This window comes from Pan troglodytes, chromosome 3 (genome assembly GCF_028858775.2).
Source record: "Pan troglodytes isolate AG18354 chromosome 3, NHGRI_mPanTro3-v2.0_pri, whole genome shotgun sequence".
Classification (NCBI taxonomy): Eukaryota; Metazoa; Chordata; class Mammalia; order Primates; family Hominidae; genus Pan; species Pan troglodytes.
In genome coordinates this window covers 103,494,799-103,518,927 of record NC_072401.2, presented here as the reverse complement: position 1 = coordinate 103,518,927, position 24,129 = coordinate 103,494,799, and the positions used below count along the sequence as shown (strand labels likewise).

The window sequence follows — 24,129 nt, the reverse complement described above, 5'->3', positions numbered from 1 at the left end:
ACTTTAAAAAGATCTATCTTTCTCCTTAAATATGAAATCACTAAAAATGGAAAACTGTCAAATAAAGAGTTTTTTGCATGTAAATTTACAAGCAGTGTATTCAAGTGTTTCATGAGAGAATAAAAGTTCAGCTTCATCATGTGTTGCATTCGAACACCGTGTATTAATTGGAAGATGATCTAAGTACCACCTTGCTGTTGTGAAAAAATGCCACTTGAAGTGATGGGTGAGGATCACTCATTTAAGAATGCACCCTTGTTTGAAGGATGATTCATAATGTCCTAGGAGCAGGTCCATTGAAGGTCTGTATTTAATAGTTCAGTGGGTGTTAGAATTTGGTGCAATCCATTCCCAGCCATCTTCACAATGGCAAAAAAGGAGCCTGACTGGGAGTGGTTAGTAGTTGCTGTGAAATAATTTCCTGGTTTTATTCCAGTGTCTCTTTCAACAATTTACTGGCACCATTTTCAAGGAAATATTAGTTTGGACTGAAGTTATTTCAAAGATGGGCCTGTATATACACATTCATTATCACGGGCAGCTAATGTTACCCCCTACCTCTGCCACCTTTAATGTTTTTCATTTTTGAACATTGAATAAGGCCTTATTGTCACACAAAAAATCATAATAGATGATCTGCTACAGTCTTTCTTTTCAGCAGAAGACAAACATTTCTGGGAAAACTGGAGGCAGAAAATATTCTGTCTGTGGAAGATGTTTCTGTGGCTACAGTTTTCAGCTCTTCTCTGCATAACAAATAATTGTTCAAGAAATGTTAGATCAAGTGCTGAAGGCAAGAGAACAGTTGAAAAGGATGCAGTCTTTGATTGGCATTTAGTGCAAACCATAGAAAACTCATGCTAGCCCCTTTCTTTGGAGGAATCAAATCATTTGCCACTCCTACAAAGTTAGGTTCCAGAGGCTTCCCTTATAGGTCTATGAAAACACAGCCTCTGACGCATCTTAGAGAATTTTTCTTACTTGACCTTCCTGGAACCCTCATGATAACATTGACAACACTATCACAAACATTCTGATAAGGCCATTTCATGCCTTTGTTAATTAAAATAATTTTCTTGTATTAATTGTATTATGGCAAAATTATATTATGTGAGATTAAGAGTAAGATTTATGTCTTTAATCCATCTTGAATTGATTTTTGTATAAGGTGTAAGGAAGGGATCCAGTTTCAGCTTTCTATATATGGCTAGCCAGTTTTCCCAGCACCATTTATTAAATAGGGAATCCTTTCCCCATTGCTTGTTTTTCTCAGGTTTGTCAAAGATCAGATAGTTGTAGATATGCGGCGTTATTTCTGAGGGCTCTGTTCTGTTGCATTGATCTATATCTCTGTTTTGGTACCAGTACCATGCTGTTTTGGTTACTGTAGCCTTGTAGTATAGTTTGACGTCAGGTAGTGTGATGCCTCCAACTTTGTTCTTTTGGCTTAGGATTGACTTGGCGATGCGGGCTCTTTTTTGGTTCCATATGAACTTTAAAGTAGTTTTTTCCAATTCTGTGAAGAAAGTCATTGGTAGCTTGATGGGGATGGCATTGAATGTATAAATTACCTTGGGCAGTATGGCCATTTTCACGATATTGATTCTTCCTACCCATGAGCATGAAATGTTCTTCCATTTGTTTCTATCCTCTTTTATTTCCTTGAGCAGTGGTTTGTAGTTCTCCTTGAAGAGGTCCTTCACATCCCTTGTAAGTTGGATTCCTAGGTATTTTATTCTCTTTGAAGCAATTGTGAATGGGAGTTCACTCATGATTTGGCTCTCTGTTTGTCTGTTGTTGGTGTATAAGAATGCTTGTGATTTTTGTACATTGATTTTGTATCCTGAGACTTTGCTGAAGTTGCTTATCAGCTTAAGGAGATTTTGGGCTGAGACGATGGGGTTTTCTAGATATACAATCATGTCATCTGCAAACAGGGACAATTTGACTTCCTCTTTTCCTAATTGAATACCCTTTATTTCCTTCTCCTGCCTGATTGCCCTGGCCAGAATTTCCAACACTATGTTGAATAGGAGTGGTGAGAGAGGGCATCCCTGTCTTGTGCCAGTTTTCAAAGGGAATGCTTCCAGTTTTTGCCCATTCAGTATGATATTGGCTGTGGGTTTGTCATAGATACGCTCTTATTATTTTGAGATATGTCCCATCAATACCTAATTTATTGAGAATTTTTAGCATGAAGGGTTGTTGAATTTTGTCAAAGGCTTTTTCTGCATCTATTGAGATAATCAAGATGGATTAAAGACTTAAACGTTAGACCTAAAACCATAAAAACCCTAGAAGAAAACCTAGGCATTACCATTCAGGACATAGGCATGGGCAAGGACTTCATGTCTAAAACACCAAAAGCAATAGCAACAAAAGCCAAAATTGACAAATGGGATCTAATCAAACTAAAGAGCTTCTGCACAGCAAAAGAAACTACCATCAGAGTGAACAGGCAACCTACAAAATGGGAGAATATTTTTGCAACCTACTCATCTGACAAAGGGCTGATATCCAGAATCTACAATGAACTCAAACAAATTTACAAGAAAAAAACAAACAACCCCATCAAAAAGTGGACGAAGGACATGAACAGACACTTCTCAAAAGAAGACATTCATGCAGCCAAAAAACACATGAAAAAATGCTCACCATCACTGGCCATCAGAGAAATGCAAATCAAAACCACAATGAGATACCATCTCACACCAGTTAGAATGGCAATCATTAAAAAGTCAGGAAACAACAGGTGCTGGAGAGGATGTGGAGATATAGGAACACTTTTACACTGTTGGTGGGACTGTAAACTAGTTCAACCATTGTGGAAGTCAGTGTGGCGATTCCTCAGGGATCTAGAACTGGAAATACCATTTGACCCAGCCATCCCATTACTGGGTATATACCCAAAGGACTATAAATCATGCTGCTATAAAGACACATGCACACGTATGTTTATTGCGGCATTATTCACAATAGCAAAGACTTGGAACCAACCCAAATGTCCAACAATGACAGACTGGATTAAGAAAATGTGGCACATATACACAGTGGAATACTATGCAGCCATAAAAAATGATGAGTTCATGTCCTTTGTAGGGACATGGATGAAATTGGAAATCATCATTCTCAGTAAACTATCGCAAGAACAAAAAACCAAACACCGCATATTCTCACTCATAGGTGGGAATTGAACAATGAGATCGCATGGACACAGGAAGGGGAATATCACACTCTGGGGACAGTTGTGGGGTGGGGGGAGGGGGGAGGGATAGCATCGGGAGATATACCTAATGCTAGATGACGAGTTAGTGGGTGCAGCACACCAGTATGGCACATGTAACTAACCTGCACAATGTGCATATGTACCCTAAAACTTAAAGTATAATAAAAAAAAAAGAGTAAGATTTATAAAGCACACAATTACATACTTCTGTCCTAGGAGGCTTTACTCTGTATTCATAAGATTTCTTGATATTTTACCTAGAGATTACTAAATAGATTGAAGTTAGTGTTAGTACCTTGTTTCTTAGGAAGACCACGGAACTTGTCATCATCAGATTGTCTTCTGGCTGTCTTTTGTTGAAACACTGTAAAAAATATAGAACATATTATTTACTGAACAGAAACGTTCAAAAAATCCATACTGTAGAAGTCTCCAGGAAGCCAGAATGCAATATATAATTTTCCTGAGTATCAGTTCCTGAATTGTATTACTTTTGAGTAGGAAGATTATCAAATTTACAATTTTCTCATTTGTGCAGCTTATCAGTCATTTCAGAAAGCATTTTCATTGAGCAGAGTAGTGTAATGCTGATGCAATGCCTCATTAAACTATTTAAATCAGGATATGATTCCATTTTGATATCAGGTAAGAATAAATGCTGCATTCTGTTAAAAGCGATAAATGTTAAAATCATATGAAAAATTCCATTTGCACAGAAATTACCCATGCTGACTTTTTGATGATAAGCAAGGATAATGACTATTTCTCCTTAAATAAGTAAAAAGACTCTTGTATTTCAGAGATGTAATAATAAAAAAGACACTTTATTCTTGCATCATCTATCTAGACCGCAGACTTATTAAAACAGCTTATTCAAATTACTTCATTATCTGAAAAGTGCTTTGTTCTCATTTATTATTTCTCACACGAAATTCTGGGAGAAAAGTCAGCATTACTCACCCCATTTTGCAGATGAAAGATAAAATTGATTGTTTGATATTTATTGAGGACCCACAAAGTTCCACATAGCTTCTGGCATTTGTTAATAAAAAAGTCCAGACTCTTTACAACTTTACTTTAGAAAATGAACATCCCAGAGTTACATTTATTTTTTATGGGCAGTGTGAATTACAGGGTTTGGGAACTGGAAAAGGCTTTGGAGATTTAGTCCAACCTCATATGTTTATAGATGAGGGAGTTGGAAGTAACTAGCTTGTAAAAAGGCTAAGTAATTTTGCAATGATCTCAGAGTTGTTGTTAGCAGAGATGTGATTTAAACCGAGAAGCCTTGAACTTCAATCTATTGCCTGGTTCCTTAACAGCACTACTGCCGCTTCCCCTCCATAACTATTATCTTATAAAGGTAAAGAAGGAGATAGAGGGAGAGGATTAAAAGGGAAATTAGAACATTTCCAACACAGTTGTATCTCTTGTTCCTTTTAGCAGTTCGACAGAATATCCTGGGATAATTGAGCTGAGGCCTGTGGGAGTGAACGTGTTTTAACTGGATGGTGCTGGACCACTGTGATTGGCAGAAACATCCCGACAGTTATCCTAGATTTCTGTCTTTGGTTTTAATATTCTTTAAACCAATATAAGATCAAGGACATATCTGTGATTAACCCTGGAGACGTTTTTTAGATGAAAATTTCCCCCCATCTGATCAAAAATTAGTTATTAAAAATGTATGATTTGCCAGATGCTGTCAAGACAAAGAGTACTCCCTTCAACTGCGCTCTTTTAAACAGAAGAGGCAATATATGTTTCAAAGTTTAACATGTTTGAGAAAAAGTATACACATAAAATCATATTTTTGGTTGAAAACCAGTTTTCTGCTTCAAGTTAGTACATGGAAAACATGCTAAATATAACTAACTGGGAAGTTCTGGGTTTGTGGCTTACTTACATTTTTCCTAAAATAAAATATATTGAGGAATATATAGTGTATGAATATACGTTAGGATATTAAAATAAATGTTGTAAGAGGTACTTGATTTTTTTCTATTTGCTAGTTTTAAAAGTCTTTAAAATGCAATGCTTTAAAAATTTTAATAACATGTGGTCTCTATGCTTTTTTGCCAATATTGTTAAGATATAACTGAGAATGGTTAAGAGGAAAAAGCTGGCATCATTCATATGGGAAATGACCTGAATCCAAAGATCTATTCAGACAATAAATCCTTCAAATAAAAATTACATTAATTGATAAGTTTTTAAAATTCTGCTGAGGTTTGAAGCTTCAAAGTACTTGGAAATGAAATTATTTTTCCAGCTTTTTGGCATTAATTTGTTACAAATCACTTTACACCTTATATGTTACTGGAATCCTTTTTGCCGATAACAAATGCTCAGCCTGTGTGAAATAACATTAAATGTTAAACAAATAAATGCTGTCTTTCAGTTACTAGATTAAGAAGTTACAAGGATATTTATTGTCACGATTTCACCAGGGCTTATATTCGGAACAGCTGGGGACAAGGGCAGAATATTGGGATGAGGCTGTAGGATACTATGAGTGGGGTAATTGTGAAAATGCTGATAATAGGACTCTTTAAAAGTATAATAAAATTAAAATAAAAAAAATGGGAGGTAATTCACACACCATTTGTATATCTTCTTTGGAGAAGTGTTTATTCAAATCCTTTGCCTATTTAAAAATTGGGTTATTATCCTTAAAAAAAAAAAAAAAAAAAAAGCAGACGGGTAGTAGGTCATGCCCAGAGTTTAAAGGTTCCCTCTACCTGTTTTACCCACCTCTGAGTTCTCTTTTAATTCACTTGCAGCTGCACCCATACCTCTAGGTTCCCTTTCTCCCACCTACAGATGAGTCTCACTTTCTAAAAAGAAAACAACTAGCAATTAGCATATTGCCAAACACACTGTCTTCTCATCGCTTTCAGTTGGGGAGGTATTTTTAAATATGAGGCAACCTTGGGAAAAGACCTATCTTATTTCCTGAAGAAAGCACTAGCCCGTCAAAATTATCACTGAAGCAAACACACCTGTCAAGGACACATATTCCATTAGAATAGATACAAGTAAAATTTCAGAATCTGTTCATCTTTCTATCTTTATAGTTCCTATTAGCTGAAACATTTAAAATTGCTTCAACTAGCAAAACCTTTGTTCTAAAAGACTTTATGTACTTTACATTTACTATGTTCAGCCACCCCACACCACCTTTACAAGAGGTAGATATAAAATCCATAACAGGGTGAGAACTGAGTGTAGGGTTATAGGTCACTCAGATTTATATACAAAAGTACATTATTTTGTAAAGCAAGAGTTGTGGTTAGTTAGACGAGAATTTGTTTTAAATGTATTGTAACCAAAAAGTTGTATACCAGAATACTAGCCAACTTGGCAAAGAAGATGGGCTATAGTTTTCTCTTCATATCAACCACATGAGTGACATGGAAAAACGGCTTTTCCCTCTTTCTCCCCAACACCCTTCTGGCCTTTATTTTCTTGCCAATAAAGTTAGGGCTTAGATGTGACGATCTCTAATGTTTCACTCAGCTCTAACATTCTGACATGTTACCAATTCTTCTTTCCCAAGACACTCTAGGTCCAACGGTGCTGGGAAAAATTCTTAAGTGAGTATGAATTTAAGTAGAATGCTATGTTTTGAGGAAAGTATTATTTATAACCTGGGGGGCTTAGACTAACATAAAAATGAGAAAGTTTTAAATCATAGGCCAGTGGTAATTTTTTATCATATAATGAGACAATCCTTTCCCTATGTGTTTGAATTCTTAAAAAATTTACCTCATAAATGTTCAAAACATGCTATCAAAGTAATTAGGATATATATCAACTTTGCTGACTCTCTCCCCAGTGAAATCTTATTTTTCTCCTCCTACCTAAAACTGAAATTTGAGAAGAAAGAAATATGAATGCATTATTAGTCGTTGTTACTACCTTTAAACATAAAAAGTCCACAGACAAAACAAAACAATTTTTGCGGTTTAAAATAATCCCAAAGAATACAAATTTCCCAAATAATACCCTTTTTTATTTTAAACATTGGTAGAATGACTTCTGTAAAATTTTCTCTAGAATATGACATTGAATGGAAAATTAGCATATCATTAAATATTCAAAATGTTAAGCAAAGCAGAACTAGCAGAAGAGCAGAGGAGGAGGAGAAGGTGAAATTTAATGAGTTCACTTGCACTACTTGTCTTTCCAGGCTGCATCTGCGAGAATATTCTTCTTGTCAACCTCATTTGTGGTCTATTTCAAGCAAAGGGACCCTTCCATAGCTGCCTTTCTTAGAAAATCTGATAAATCTTATTTTGAATTATTTCACAAGTGGCTATAGTGATAAAAATCTGTGCAATTAACAACAACATTCATTTTGTGAATGATAAACCACAACCCCCTTGATGGTTGTCCATTAGATGTGAACAGTGAAATGTTATTTAGAGCTGTACAGCTATCATTGATGATAATGCTTGAAAATAGAGATTTTATATAAAATAAAATACATAGATTCGTATTGTGCTCTGGGCTTTCAGGGGATGATACAGTACAGGATGGTAGCAGTGTGTTTATTTTTCACCAAAACACCTTTCATTAGGTTGCTAACTACATGGCCAAGTCCTGAGGCTGCAAAGGTAAATAAGACACAGTCATAGTTTTCATACTGTCCTCTGTTTTGGTGTGTTCATTTAAATAAAGGTCAAATGTGCCATTACTGCCTACTGATAAGAGGGGATAGGGATGAGGAACCATCAGGAAGGGTCAGAATCATAACTCAATCCTTGTAGCTCTCTATTCTCCCTGCCTTGTTTCCCCCAGCTTCCCAATTTATACTGTTTAAATCTAATCACAAAAAGGCTCAATAAAGTAAAAAACAAACAAACAAGCAACCACAGTGTAAATAACCCCTTTGTCTAGCCAGCAAATACAGGAAACAGAATGTTTTAACTGTATAAGCAGTCATATTGATTAATCTGAAGCTTAGAGGAAAGATGTATGTAGGTAGCCTCTTTGCAAATTCACCAAGACAGACTGAGTGCTCCAGTCAGTTCAAAGCCACCATTTAATTGTGCTAGCAGTATTTATAGGTTATTAACTTGAGAAACCTTATCAAATACAGGCCATTACATTTCAACGGGTACATTCAAGAAGGTGTGGACACAGACAGCCACATCAGCCACATAGTATAAAAATCTTTCACCTGAAACCAGTTTACTGCATGGCAGACATATGTAGGTGGAGTTGTGGCATTATTTTTTTAAGAAGAAGCTGTAAATGGTCAGCCAGAATATACGAGATCACTGACTTGGGTTACGGCTTACTATTCAGATAAGCAGAGATGGAAAGGTGGAAAACACACTGCCGCATGAAGGAAAATGGCGTAAAAATTCTAATTCAGTGGTGGTATTAATAACTGCTTTAGTTTCCAGAGGAGAAAACATTAATTTTCCTTTCAAGTTGTAACAAAAACTTTGTTTGATAGAAGTGTTATCATTGAAAGCATCTCCTAAAGGAAGATTTGGGAAATCCCACTATAAATCTTTTTTTCTACTACTAAGGGACCTAACTTTTACCAGAGTAGAACACAAATTGTTTTCATTTGCATATGTCATCTTTCGATACAAACACAAATATTTACATTCTAGAAACGTTTATAATCCAGGAAGGTGAGCCATTCTGAGTGATGACAATTGGTTTGTGGAGCTTGCTCTAATTATAGCTTGAGACCATGGCAATGAGTTTATTAGTAAAACCTCCAGTCACCACTGGGTGAGCAGTCTTCCTCCCTCCTGTTAGCAGGAGGCAGCATGTATTGAACAACTATTGCTTGTATAGCACTGGACTGGGGGTTAGTCTCCTCCCATGAGACTTCATTTGGGATCATCTATTTAATTCTCTTATTACCCATTTGTATTCAATAAGGAAATGGTATAAGTATGGACATAACTCTAGTAACATTCTGAGCAATTTTCTTTTGTTTCAAAGAGAAGTAGTTTGGGCAGCCAATGGAAGACTCTGCAAACTATAATGAGTTTACTTTTTGGTTCATGCTTAGTGATTATCAAAAGTAACTTGCCACCCTCTCCCCCAATCAAGAAATGTTGCTATCCCAAGAAGTAGCATTGGGATCATGATTTGCACGGTTATATTTCACAGGATGATAAAACTTGGTACTCTAATATTTTGTTCTGCCCTAAATTTAAAGATCAGCTATTTGATTATGCTCACTTTGAACAAACATTAAATTCTGCTAACAAGATTCAAATTACATAAATGCAGATTGAAAATTCCAAAACGATTTCAAAAAGGATTCCAAAAAGCTCTCAAAAAGGATAGGGCTGGCCCCTTTGTTCTAGATAGTATTCAATAGTGGAAGTTAATAAATACTTTGAAAAAGTCATGCAAGATGATGTGTTGGCATATGAAACCCATGCAAAAGGGAAGAAGCAAAAGGCATCCTAACTGGGGTGATATGCCAGGTCTACTTTCACCTCTGTGTCTACAGAATACCTTCCATCACAGGAACTATCATTTCCTACGTGCTACCCTGTGCAGGCCACTGTACATATATAGTTTTAGTTCTCATGAAAACCCTGTGAAGTAGGTATTACATTTCTTTAAAACCAAAACCAAAACCAAAAACACGTGAAGCAAGGTTATGTAATTTGCACAAAGTTACACAACTGTAAGTGTCAGTCTTCAGTAAAATTCCGTTCCATCTGGCTTCATAATCCTCATGAATTTCACTACACAATGCTGCTGGTCCATTAGGGGAGACTCTTTTCAATTTTCCAACCTCAGGAAGCATCTTATTTTTCTCGAATAGCTACTTATTTAGATTACAAAGAATCACGTGTTAAAAGTCCTGGTGGAAAATATTCTGAATTCAAGAAATCTAAAGTGACTAAAAAGACAGTAGTTGTGGATAGCTGTTTCATATGGTTGTTCGATGCACCTGTGATTTCATCTATAAATAATCATTCTCTAAAGTATTTGTTTACTCTGGCTTAACAATGGAAATAATCCAAGTAAGAGTTTCTTAACAGTGTTACTGTTGACACTTTAGACTGGATAATTCTTTGTTATGGGGCTGTCCAGTGCATGTAAGACATTTAGCAGCATTCTTGGTCTCTGCCTAGCAGATGTCACTAGTACTGTTCTTAGTCTAGACAATTAAAATGTCTCCAGACATTGACAAATGTCTTATGAGAAGCAAATCACTGCCAGTTAAGAACTACTTTTATAGGTCAATTAAACTTCCTACAGATGCTTTTAACAAATAGTAACATCATATGTTAAGTGGAAAAAGACCAGAATTCATTGTGCTGTCGAATGAAAACCTAAGTGCTTGATAATATTTGCATTCATTGTCTTGTGTAATGAAAATCTTTTAATGTCAGTTCACACTACAGCTGATTACTGCCTCCTTTCCATTTTCACTAATATAAAGGAATTGAATTCTTGGAAGATGAGGCTGGAAAAGTTCGTCGTCATTACGTCAACATGCTAACAGATGGTCTGCAAAGCACTTCTCAGGTTTCATTCAGTATTTCTGTGAAGAAGCCAGGGGATCATGATGTTCTACTGTGAGAATGACAGAAAGAGCAAACAAGAACACCTGGGTTACACGAGCTGACTTGCTTCTCTTCAATGGACAGTATGAACACAGGTCAGAACAATTTCTCCTTTGCAGAGCTACACTAGCACTCTCTCATGGAAAAGAATGAGGCAGAGTCAAGGGAGAAAAACAGGAACATGAGGCTTACAAATAATGATAAATATGTCACTATTCTGAGAGCACCTGTGATATACATACTATGTCCTTAAACTAAATGGTTTGGACAAGGTCACCTATCCAGGAAGGAGGATCCAAGGCACATGATCTAAGACCTACTTCAATCCACTTGACCGTATTTTCTAATGAGGACAGAGACCATTATACTCTGTCATGTTTACAATGATATGAATAAATTTTCCTAACAGTTTCTACAAGGTCTTTTTTCTCTTTTTGCATTTCAATTGCATTGTATGTGATCAATTTCAAGTACAAGTGAATTGCAAGTGGAAAACTTCTGAGAGCAAGTGAGTTGCACTTGACATTTTGGGTTCCCTGTAGCTGAGTAGCTCTCAAAAAGGTCACATACAACTTTGTTGCACTGCAAAATGCCAAGGGCAACTCAGTAGCAATTGGAAATTGAAAGGGAAATTATATTCTACCAGAAATCAGTCACATGGATTCTGAAGAAAGATCTTTGTTCTATTAATTGTGTGAGAGGAAAATAGAAAATTGCCCATTGATGCTGAAAAATTTTACCCAATAGGCATTCATCTCTTTGCATGATTTATGGACGTAGTTTCACTACCAATGTATCTATGCCATGCCAAGTGCTCATTTTCTTTCCCTGATTTGTCTTAAATCAAGAATTCTGTCACTAAAGACCATACATCCGTGTTAATTCCTCTGTATTCTTCAAGCTTAATGAACCCGATCCTCTTCAATATTACAGGGATAAAAAAAAAAAGTAGAGGAAAATATATCTGAAAACAGGTAGACTTCAAAAATTTTTACTTATAAAAATCAGTTATTCTTGTGATTGTTAACCTAAGATCCGGCTTAGTACAACAGCAATGGGATAAAAAATCAGAAACATATATCTTGATAAAAAAAATCAACATGGGTTCAGTTTTTTGCTTTTTTTTTTTTTTTTTTTTTGAGACGGAGTCTCGCTCTGTCACCCAGGCTGGAGTGCAGTGGCGCGATCTCGGATCACTGCAAGCTCTGCCTCCCAGGTTCACGCCGTTCTCCTGTCTCAGCCTCCCAAATAGCTGGGACTACAGGCACCTGCCACCATGCCCGGCTAATTTTTTGTATTTTTAGTAGAGACGGGGTTTCACCGTGTTAGCCAGGATGGTCTCACTCTCCTGACCTCGTGATCCGCCCGCCTCGGCCTCCCAAAGTACTGGGATTACAGGCGTGAGCCACCGCGCCCGGCCAACATGGGTTCAGTTTTGCATTAATAAGTTATGTCTCTGGGGTAAGGGGATGATGATGATGGTGAAATAGAGCTTCATGTTTTAAGCTTTGCGGAAGCAGTTAGAGTGCTTAGCTGTATATGAATAACCTAGAGCTTTGTCCAGTTCTGTGTGGGCTCTTCCCTTCAAATTGGTAGTGTTTTGGACATAAGATGGTTTAAAGCAGGATAAATTTAGGAATCAGTAGACTGATATAGTCTTCTGATTCCAGAGTGTTAATGAAGTCTTCTGTTCCACCCACATTGATGTGGATCTTGTCAGTTCTATCATTTCATTCAGTTAATATTCACCAAATATTCATAGTTTCTACTGCGAGTTCAGCACTGATCTTGGCACCAGAGATACAATGGGGAAAACAGATTAGTTTGGTCTCTTCCTTCATGGATCTTATAGGTTAGAAGGAAGAAATAAATATTAACGAGTAATCCAGGAATAAATATATCAGTGATGGAAATTTGTGGTGCCATGTACTCAGGCATGAGATCCCAATTAATCTGGGTCCAAATCCTGCCTCCTCCTCTTCCTGGTTTTATGACTTTGGGAAAGACACTGGCACTTACTGAGCATTAGTTTCTTTATCTCTAAAATGAGGTTATTAATGCCAACTATGTGGGGTTACTGCATGAATTAGCAATTATCATGAAAGCTGCCTAATAATAATTATTATAAGAAGATGACTAAGCCAACTTGTTCTGTTAGAATACAGGGTCTTCCTTCCCTCACACACTCCAGCACTACTATTTTCCCTAACTTCTGATTCCACCAGAATCCAAGAAACAGACACTAAACTGAGAAAATAAAAAGTAGAATTGTTTTAATTATAACGCATTGAACATATACCACATGTGAAGTATTGTGCTGGGTATTTTCTAATTTTATCTCATTTAGAGATTAAAAATCTTTGAAATATATATTTGTATCCCCAGCTTACAGTGAGGAAATTCAGTCTCAGATACGTGAATTTGCTTGCTTGGGTAATATCAGCTAAATTTGGACACAAGTCTTTCTGCAAAGCCAGCATGGTTTTCCTTTGCCTAGTTCCTTTGCCATTACTTCTTCAGTTTCTGAAATAGTAAGATGGGATTCTGCATTCCTGTATTTTTCCTCTATCTTCTATTCCAAATCTTTCCATTCTGGCTATTAACACACCCTGAATACACCAATATACTGATACCATTTTTGGGCTCTGGCAAGCAATGGGGCCAGAAATTAATCTTCTAATTGAGTGAATGGTTTTCTGGGAAATGGTGGCAACTTGACTTAATACATCTGCCCAAGCTAGGGGAAAAAAAAAGGAAATATGTGAAGAAAGGCTCTTACTCTGTGAAATGCAAAGAACACCAAGAATGAATTAGCTGATGAGGTAATGTCTTCCTAATGTGGGAACAGAATGATCAACAATCAATTGCATAAAAGAAAAAGGCAGGCAAGTATATCCCAGTGAAAGAGAAAAGGAAATAAAAAATGGAAAAGGATTTTGGTGACCTTATTTGTAGTCCAGCTTTTGCTACTTATTTGGGATACAGGGTAAATAACCATACCTATTTTATATACTTAATTGCCAAAAAAAATTATAGCACTAGTTTTCATCTCCATGTAATACAAATATAATGAGAGTAAGTTATATTGTATCATTGAATTAGAACAACTTATAAATATTGAAGGGTGCCAGTCTTGGGATGGGTGAGATAAGTAAACTTTAAAATTTATTAGAAACTGAAGATCTTTAAGATTCTTTAATGTTTCTATGTGTGCATATACCTACAGGACAAATTGCAACATTGCATGTACAGAATTTACATACTTAGGACACAGGTTTTATCATTGGCACTCAATCGATGTTTATGTAACTAATAAATCAATGAGAGGAAAACCATCCAAATGCACTTATTTTACTTGGGGATAGGTTGAAAGCCTAAACCAGTCATGGCCCCAAGTTCTTTCTCCAGTCCTGTGAATTGAAGCACTCACTCATAATGGGAGGTTTCTTCATTAGAGAAATTGAACAGAAGTAGTTTTGGACATGGTACACAAGGCACACTGGGTGGCAGGAATTACATACTAGACAGAAAACAGGGAGAACAAGTTAAATTGTGCATTCTGAATGGTGAAATTTCCCAGTCTTCTTCCCGCATTCTAATCTCAGCATGCTGGGAACTGGATATGTAAGTGCAGACTACAGTTAGTTGAAGAGTATTCTAGAAAAAGTTAAAAGCATAGGTGAATAGACTTACATAAATAATATTTTGGGGCCATCCAATGAAAAAGTTGGTTACCTACTTCCTAATTACCCTACAAGGCTGTCCATAAGTTAAAAAGTAGAGTTTCCATTGAGGCATTTGGTGCTTCATTCTTTTTTTTTATTTTTATATTTTTTGACGGAGTCTCACTCTGTCACTCAGGCTGGAGTGGAGTGGTGCGATGTTGGCTCACTACAACCTCCGACTCCTGGGTTCAAGCTATTCTCCTGCCTCAGCCTCCCGAGTAGCTGACATTACAGGCACCTGCCACCATGCCCGGGTAACTTTTTTGTGTTTTTAGTAGAGACGGGGTTTCATCATGTTAGCCAGGCTGGTCTTGAACTCCTGACCTCAGGTGATCCACCTGCCTCGGCCTCCCAAAGTGCTGGGATTACAGACATGATCCACCATGCCCGGCCAGTGCTTCATTGTTAAACATGAAAACATAGCTAAGAATAGCCATATTTGATGGAAGTATCAAATGTTACAGGCAGAACAAACAACAAGTAAAGACAACAGAGACAATATGAGAGCAGAAGGAAAAGAAAAGTAAGAACAAAAGAAATTTAAAAACAAATCAAAACACAATGAAGCAAAATCAGTAACAAAGATATTGAATTATATCTCTCTGTACCCACCTAAAAGAGAAAAGAATTCTACAAAAAAGAACAACAGAGAATAAGACAGAGATCTTGGAGAACAAGAATATGACCACCAATAGAAGGATGGGAAGATAACGGCCAAACGGTAGACGAACACAACATGGGATTCCATTCTTGTCCTGAGAAACTCCCTAGGCATTGGAGTATAGAAGATGAGGTATTTCTTCAAAAATTTATAGAGTATAACTTTTTGTATCAAGCTATATCCACTTTCTCTTTTAAAAGTATTTACTGGTATTTAGCAACTTTGTCAAGGAGATAGTAATACCCTAGAGATATTAAACTATGAGAGACAACCTGAGAATTTCTAGCAAAAGTTCATTCCCTGACTTTATAATCTATAATCTAGACAACTGTTCCAATTCATGTTTTATTTCAGCTGAAACAGTTGATTAATTTGCTATAGTTTCCTAATTTGTTATGGTTTCTTGAACAATATCAAGAGTAGATCATCATTAAATAAGTGTGTTTTATACTGATAAATACTTTATACATGCTTGCTAAATTTTCTTATATGAATCTCTTAATACATACATGCAGCTTAAGGAATAGAATGGGTTCTTTTGAAAATATTAAGTATATATGAGTAATTATGTTTCTCTTAGGTGGATCTGTGGTATATATTTAAATGTTCTTGTGTTGCATATTATTTATAGGAGTTGAGCATCTTTCTTATAGAATTAGGAAGGAAGTATCAAGTAGAATTTCTACATATATCCTATGGTTTCATGTTCCCTGAAAGACTTGTCATTATCCTTTTTAATGAGGAAGTAGAAACCGGAACTCAATCCATCATTCTTATTTTCTTTACTCACTATGTTTCTAAATTTAAAAATGAGCCAGTACATGGGCAAGGACTTCATGTCTAAAACACCAAAAGCAATGACAACAAAAGACAAAATTGACAAATGGGATCTAATTAAACTAAAGCGCTTCTGCATAGCAAAAGAAACTATCATCAGAGTGAACAGGCAACCTACAGAATGGGAGAAAATTTTGGCAATTTATCCACCTGACAAAGGGCTAATATCCAGAATCTACAAAGAACGTAAACAAATTTACAAGAAAAAACAACCCCCCATCAAAAAAGTAGGCAAAGGATATGAACAGATACTTCTCAAAAGAAGACATTTATGCAGCCAACGGACACTTGAAAAAATGGTCATCATCATTGGTCATTAGAGAAATGCAAATCGAAACCACAGTGAGATACCATCTCATACCAGTTAGAATGGCAACCATTAAAAAGTCAGGAAACAACAGATGCTGGTGAGGATGTGGAGAAACAGGGATGCTTTTACACTGTTGGTGGGAGTGTAAATTAGTTCAATCATTGTGGAAGACAGTGTGGCGATTCCTCAAGGATCTAGAACTAGAAATACCATTTGACCCAGCAATCCCATTACTGGGTATATACCCAAAGTATTATAAATCATTCTACTATAAAGACACATGCACATGGATGTTTATTGTGGCACTATTCATAATAGCAAAGACTTGGAACCAACCCAAATGTCCATCAATAGTAGACTGGATAAAGAAAATGTGGCATATATACACCATGGAATACTATGCAGCCATAAAAAAGGATGAGTTCATGTCCTTTGCAGGGACATGGATGAAGCTGGAAACCATCATTCTCAGCAAACTATCACGAGAACAGAAAACCAAACACTGCATGTTCTCACTCATAAGTGGGAGTTGAAAGATGAGAACACATGGACACAGAGTGGGGAATATGAATATCACCCACTGGGGCCTGTTGCGGGGTGGGGGGCTGGGGGAGAGATAACATTAGGAGAAATACCCAATGTAGGTGACGGGTTGATGGGTACAGCAGACTACCATGGCATGCGTATACCTACGTAACAAAACTGCACGTTCTGCACATGTACCCCAGAACTTAAAGTATAATAATAATAAAAAAATACTCTTAGTGGAAAAAAAATGAGCCAGTATAGCTTAGCTGTGACTTGAAAAAAAATGTTTACTCTTTGGAGTTTTAGAGCATTAATTGCATCACCTTATCCCCTCCTCCCATCCTCAAAATTTTGGACAAAAAAAATTAACAAATAAACAAACAACAATGATAATTACCTTGAGCTATGTAAGGTGTAGTTTCCTCTTTTGGAGGTTTACTTGTGGGTCGGGGTGTGGGGGCAGGAGGTCTATTTATAATGAAAGACCGACTCCCAGTTTTTTTCTTTATACTCAGATTGGCCAATATCATGTCATATTCACTGTCATCAATCTCAGCAAAAGTATATGGGTCTTCTTCCTCCTCCTGCTCTTTTTCGTCTTCTTTCTTCTCTTTTTCTCCTTTGGGTTCATCTCCTGTTTCTTGTCTAACACCAGGATCACCCCAGTTTTGACTTCTTTCCATTTGGCCTTCCACCGTTGTCCCTGTTTATGAAATATTTACATGGTGTTTACTCTTCTGTTACATGCAACATTATTGGTGTCCATCTGTCACTTTTTTGAGCTTCCCAAGGTGGCTAAGTCAAGTGCCATAGGAAACAGTATTAGAGAAGAGCTTGTGACTCCAGGAGAATAATTTATATGTCAACCCCTAAATGCAGAAAAAGTGAGCTGTGTAACTTACTAATAAATCATCCTGCACTTTGTAGTTTAAATTGTATTAAGACAAATACATGTAGTAAAAAAATCCATGTGCTTAAGACATGGAATTTTTAAAAACATTTAAATACTTTCCATATTATTTTGTATATAGAGAGAGCTATATATATATATTATTTTTATATATTATTTCATATATAAATATTTAATGTATAAAATATAATTATCTATATTATATATATTAAATATACCTTTATATATTTTTTATATATTATATATACTTTTACATATAAAGAATGATTTCATATCAGGAAATCAAGTTATAAATCTATGTCTGAAACTCCACAGCTTTGAAAACTTGTGTTTTTCAAGCATAATATTTTTAGATTTTTTTTTCATTTGAAGTTGTTTCATGTTTCATATTGCTTGCACTGGATATTTCACCTAAAATTTAATTTCTCTGAAAATGACAGGGAGAAATAGCCAAAGGCACTATTAGTTGGTTTCATAGCAGTTGGTCTTTGACTATGACAAACTGACCTTCAAAAATGCAGCTCTTGTTTTCTACAAGCCAACATGGGCCTTATTCATAGATAAAGGACACTGGCCAATGGCTTCTGTGCCTAATCCCAATGCTTTGGGAGGCTGAGGTAAGAGGATAGCTGGAGGCCAGGAATTTGAGAGCAGCCTAGTGAGACCTAGTATCTACAAAAATAAAAGAATTAGCCAGGTGGCCAGTACTCCTAGCTACTCCAGAAATTGAGGAGAGAGGATTGCTTTAGCCCAAGAGTTTGAGGCTATAGTGAGCTATAAGCATACCATTGCACTCCAGATGGGGCAACAGAGAAAGATCGTGCCTCAAAAATAAAAACAAAACAAAAAAACAAATAAAAAACAGATGAAAGACACTGAAAGTAGAGTTCATGACATAAAAGACAGCATGGATGATCAATGGTGTGAGAATGAATTCACATGAAAAGAATAAAATTATAGGTTTCAGAGTCTTTGATGGTTTTTCCATACAGTAATATCTTGACATATTTTTATAAGAATATGTTAAAATATTTTTGTAGCAGTTATTAATAAGACAAAGATACAATATGCTTTGATTAACAAGTAAATTAAAAAGAATTTTAATGGCTCTCTACCAGGCCAATGAATGCTTTTTCTTTCATTTTCATTCTTTTTTGAATTTGCCCTTCGAGAATCTGATACTCCCAAAATTAGTTTACTTATGAAGATTTTAGTGGAAAAACTTAAAAGGGTAAAGACAAGTAGCAGAGCAGAATAAAAGGATATTAGAGAAAGATTCAGCAATTGCCTTGGGTAAGATTATGAGGTGAGATTAAGATAATCTCCCAACAGAGTCTTAACTCTTATAGTTTCATTTAGTTCAACTTAAGAAGTGTTAATTACCGATGTGCCTAGCACTAACTTTCAATTCACCACAGCTTGCCTTTTATCCTATGAATAATATGGTTTTAAGATTTTGACTTTATGACTTCTGGTTCACTGACAGCAACACAGGTGAAAACGGATTAAGTGTGTGGGAACCACTTTTTCAGTGTTTCATTTTTAGCAGAATGTGTCAACCATCTTAGGTTTATGAACCGATTTCCTGAGCTCTTAACTCTCTTTGTTTCCCCACCCACCTCTCTTCTGAACTATTTCTAAAGTTGGGCTTGCACTAGAAATAATACATTTTACTTTTTATTTTCCAAAGTATCAGATAATACTTTTCAGTTAAGAGTGGGACCTAAGCTTTCTCAATTCAGGTGGTATATCAATAAAGAAAGATTAAAACATATCACTTCCATAATTCCAACTTTTGAAGTAATTGGGTCAAGACTGTATAAAAAAGAGAAAAATCCTAATAGCCTAGGAGACCTGTTAATAGAAGTAACTGACACATTCTAATTATAGGGCTTCTTGGAACTGAGTCAAGGAGGGATCCGATAATTACTTTCCAGGATTCTTGGGTTAAAAAGAAACCATGGGTTCTTTATAAACTGTAAAGTGCTCTATAGTATTATATGTTATTAGTTTCTCCAATGAAGAAGTCCGTAAATCCATTGTGAGGAATTTGATGCCTACAGCACTGAGAAGGCTTTTTTTTTTTCCTTCAGTAACTTGATGGCAGATGGAAGCTACTCATAAAGAACAACTCCTGAAGGTAACACTAGCCAAAGTGAAAGACATACAAAGTCTCTGGCAAAAAAATAAGTGATAGCTTACAGCCTTGCATTTAAAGGCCAATAAAACATTTTTAAGAAAAAATACCAGCATTTTATTATCCATTTCTAATATCAGTGCTATCAAAAGATAAGATAAAAGTAACACTGAATATAAAATGTAAAAATAGGGTTTTTAAATTAAATAAGTGAGTTTTTATCTTATTTTGCTTTTTATATTTGCTAGTTTTCAGGAGACATGTTAGCCAAGATTACATTTCTGATCTTAGACAACTCACAAAGACCCTTGATAGAGTTGTTTTAGACCTGCTAACCAACATACCATATATAGAAATTAACATTAGGAAAAATATGATTTAATATTAGCACTTTTAAGAGAAATAATCTGACACAACACAATTTTACCTTCTTGACAATTAATTTTGTTATAACAAATTATTCAGATCTGAAAAAATGAGAAAAATATGCCAGAATTTTGTAGTCAGTGTACTACTAACTTATGATGTTTTCTCCCCTCACAGCTAAATATTAATATATCTACTTCATGGATAAATGTTGAGGGTCCACAAGACCTTCAAATATAGTAGGTAATAAATATCTGTTGAATGAATGAATGAATCAGAGGAATATCCACTAGGCTTCAGAGCTTTCAATTAAGCAGTACTTTCCATCTCTAAATACAGTGCATAAGCTTAATAAAGCTTATGTTGGTAAACTTGGGTCTTCATAGAGAGCCTTCAATGACACAAATGCTAAATTCCTTTTTTTTTTTTTTTTTTTGAGATGGAGTCTCACTCTTGTTTCCGAGGCTGGGGTGCAGTGGCATGATCTTGGCTCACTGCAACCTCCGCCTCCCGGGCTCAAGCGATTCTCCTGCCTCAGCCTCCCCAGTTGCTGGCATTACAGGTGCACGCCCAGCTAATTTTTGTATTTTTAGTAGAGATAGGGTTTCACCATGTTGGTCAGACTGGTCTCGAACTCCTGACCTCAGGTGAATCGCCTGCCTCGGCCTCCCAAAGTGCTGGGATTACAGGCATGAGCCACTGTGCCCAGCCCAAATACTAAATTTCATTGCGTAAAAATTTACTTTTTGAAACAAGGTCATGTTTTTGTACTTTGTAGCCTTCTAGGACCCAACAACTAAATTGTAGTGAAAATGGGGTTTGTAGCCTTCTAGGACCCAACAACTAAATTATAGTGAAAATGGGGTTTTGATAAGGAGTTTTTTTTTTTAACTAAATTGTCTTCTTAAGAACATTTTATTTGGAAAATAAATATAAATTTGGAAAGTACATATGAAATAATGATCAAAAAGTAGATGATAATTTGTGACTGTAAGAGTGAGCCTGGAGCTGGGAATTTGTCAGGCTGTTGAACACTCCAGGCAGATAAACCTAATGTGGAAGCCCCTCTTCATGCCCTCCGCAAGGACAGATTCCCCACACCCACTTTCCACACCCCAATTCCTTTGTCTGGGAACAAATGCCAGTGATAGCTATGTTGACTCTTCTTCCACTTGGGTAGTGTATAGAGTGTTTTTAAACTTTGGTGTCAGTGCAGTGTGCAACAAACCCTTTAACGCTTAATTCTCCCACAGCTACCAAGTGATTAAAGTACCCAAGTTCATCTGAAAATTGTCGATCATTAGCATTTCACTTCTTGTCTGAAGACTGAGAGTATGTTTTAAAAGCAATGTTGCATTTCCTTTTCCACAGAATGCCTGAGGTTCATTTTACGTGAAGAACTACAGACTCCTTCCAAGTTTTATTCTCTTAAAGCTTTGTAATAAGACAAGGAAGAAAGAAAGAGAGAAACAGAGAAAAAGTGGGAGAAGGAAGGAAGAAAGGGAAGGAGGGAGGGAGGGAGGAAGGAAGGAAGGAAGCAAGGAAATAAGAAACAAAAGAACAAGGTAGAGGTAGGTATCTCTTGCCTCATTTCCCAGGCCTTAGTTTTTAAAGAATAGGAAGAATGTTGCTATTGGTTTCAAAAGCTGATCTGCTCTGTATAGATTTGCCACTGCACTATTTGCTATGTAAGCCTGTCAAAGATTTGTCTTTGTTTTGTTTTGTTTTTTTCTAACCTTAAACTTACCTGGTAAGGTGAAGTGAGGTCTTTCCAGTTGGAAGGCATTAGCTACAGGTCGCGGCGGGGGGAGAGGAGGTCTGCTGCTCATGAGTGGCTCTTGTGAATTATTTTCTGGATCAGCACCAGGAATGAACACATACAAGTCATCATACTGGTCCTCAGAACTCTCACTGCCAACCTCTAGTGGGCTGTGTTTGGTCTCCATGCCTGATCCATTCTGTTTTCCTTCCCCTTCCATTTCATTTGCCTCAGCTCCATCTGCACTCTGCCCGTATGTCTTCCTGCTTTCATGATGAAATGCTGGGTTCTGTGTGGCTGTTTATGATGAAGATTGCATGATTTCATTCAAACACATCATCTGAAGGCATTTCATATTTTGTAAAATTGTACAGAAATAGTAGTACTGCTAATAAAACTTTTATGACCTGATATAGTGAAAAGCTGTCAAATGTGTAACTTTTAGTGAACAGTCATTTATTTCTGGGTTTTTAAAATACTTACCAAATGAACAGTCAAAGCTCCATTATGTCTTGCTATCTGTGTATATGACACACTCATGCAGATAACGATATTCTGATTCTTTAGAGTTATTGTTTGAACAAATTCATATATTTGATAGCATCCTTGCATTTTTATTAGAAAACAATATAACTGACCCAATAAAATAATAACTGATGGAAAACGTAAAGAAAAAAGACACAAACCTTTACTTGCTTGTAAATAATAAATAGAAATGAATCTATGACTCTTATTTAGTTATTTTAATATATATTGATCTTTACAGATAACTATAATAATTTTATAATTCCTTATAGTAAATCATTTACAGATACTGTATTAACTTTGGAGCTATTACTTGGGAAAAGTTAATTTTTTTTGGTGAAAAAGGCATGTAAATCACCAACAGTAGGTAAATCTTTCTGAGGATCAGTTCTTTACCTATAAATGCATTCTACCCAGAAATTTAACCAAATGATCCAAATTCCCTCTACTCTGACAACCATACCATTATTTGTTTTTATATTATATACAGTAAATGCTCTTTAAACACTCAGGAAGAAAGCAGAAAAAAAGAAATTATAATGCAATGACTTTAAATCTTCAGAAAAAACTTTTATTAAATTTTCTTTATAAAAATATTCTCTAAATAAAGGATTCAAAAAATTTAAAACAGTCTTTTGGAATTTCTAAACAGACTTTGGAACCTCTGTAACAGACCTTTGAATATGTGAATTGTTTTCCTTGTCAAGGCAAGAAATTGCTGTATTAAAATGTTGCTAAGCTAAAATATAGCTTAAAATCCCAAACAGCACAATGTAGAGAAGAAACCCTTCTTTAAAATGAAGAATTACACTGTAGAATGTAGAAAAATCATGCCCATGATGGTAGCCCATATTATTATATGGAATTTTCTTTTTTTGTTTTTCTATTCTTTCATGTGAGAAAGAAGAAAGATACAGTTTCCAGTACTAGAACTAAACCAAGATTCTTTAATTACCAGCCTGGGCAGAGTGGATAGTTATTTTTTTTTGTACAATCTATCTGCACAGATCTCATTCATTTTTCTATCCTTAACACAAAACACTAAGCCTGAAATAAAGTAGTCTCTAGAAATGCTGATGGAGTAGATGATGGAATGGATGGAAAAAATTATTGCTCAGGCTAGCAAAGGAACTTTATTATTTCTGTATGGGCAAATCAGTCATCAACTCAGAATTACATTCACGCTATAGGAAATTATTCTTAGCAACACTTCTGCTTATATATTCAGTGTTTCTTAATACTGAATAAGCAACAGAATCTGAATGGTACTTGTCATCAAATATGCCCAAACTTGGGTTTCAGCCCCGGAAAGTCAGATTTAATGAGTTGGTGTGTTTTAGCATGCTTTGTTGTAATGGTAATATCAATGGAAATCCACTGAGCTAGGGTTCTGTGCTTCACCCTCTCACTCATGAAAGAGACTGGCTTGAGCCCAGTCACACACAGTTTCATATACAAGAGAGTTTATAGTTTCAAACTGCAAAAGTGAAATTTTTCTTTATAAAGAATTGAAATAATGTTTTATTATTACAGTCAATTCTTCTGAAAATTAAACGTCATGATAAATATATGGTCATTTTCAATCA

At 35.9% G+C, this 24,129-nt stretch overlaps 1 protein-coding gene and 1 long non-coding RNA gene across 8 annotated transcripts in view; one reads left to right on the top strand and one right to left on the bottom strand.

The window, feature by feature from the left end:
* LOC107974355 (uncharacterized) overlaps positions 1-19,936 on the top strand; it is an 86,358-nt gene extending 66,422 nt beyond the window's left edge. The window contains exons 4-6 of the long non-coding RNA XR_008547575.2: positions 10,662-10,880; positions 15,130-15,303; positions 19,850-19,936. This is a non-coding gene — a long non-coding RNA (uncharacterized LOC107974355). The remainder of the gene's footprint in view (positions 1-10,661; positions 10,881-15,129; positions 15,304-19,849) is intronic.
* Positions 1-24,129, bottom strand: part of BANK1 (B cell scaffold protein with ankyrin repeats 1) — a 289,987-nt gene that overhangs the window by 26,923 nt on the left and 238,935 nt on the right. For all 7 annotated transcript variants that reach the window (XM_009447927.4, XM_016951016.3, XM_009447929.3 and 4 more), the window contains 3 exon segments: positions 22,007-22,315; positions 17,244-17,549; positions 3,522-3,590 (listed from right to left, as the gene is read on the bottom strand). In XM_009447927.4, coding sequence (XP_009446202.1) covers positions 3,522-3,590; positions 17,244-17,549; positions 22,007-22,315 — 684 coding nt within the window.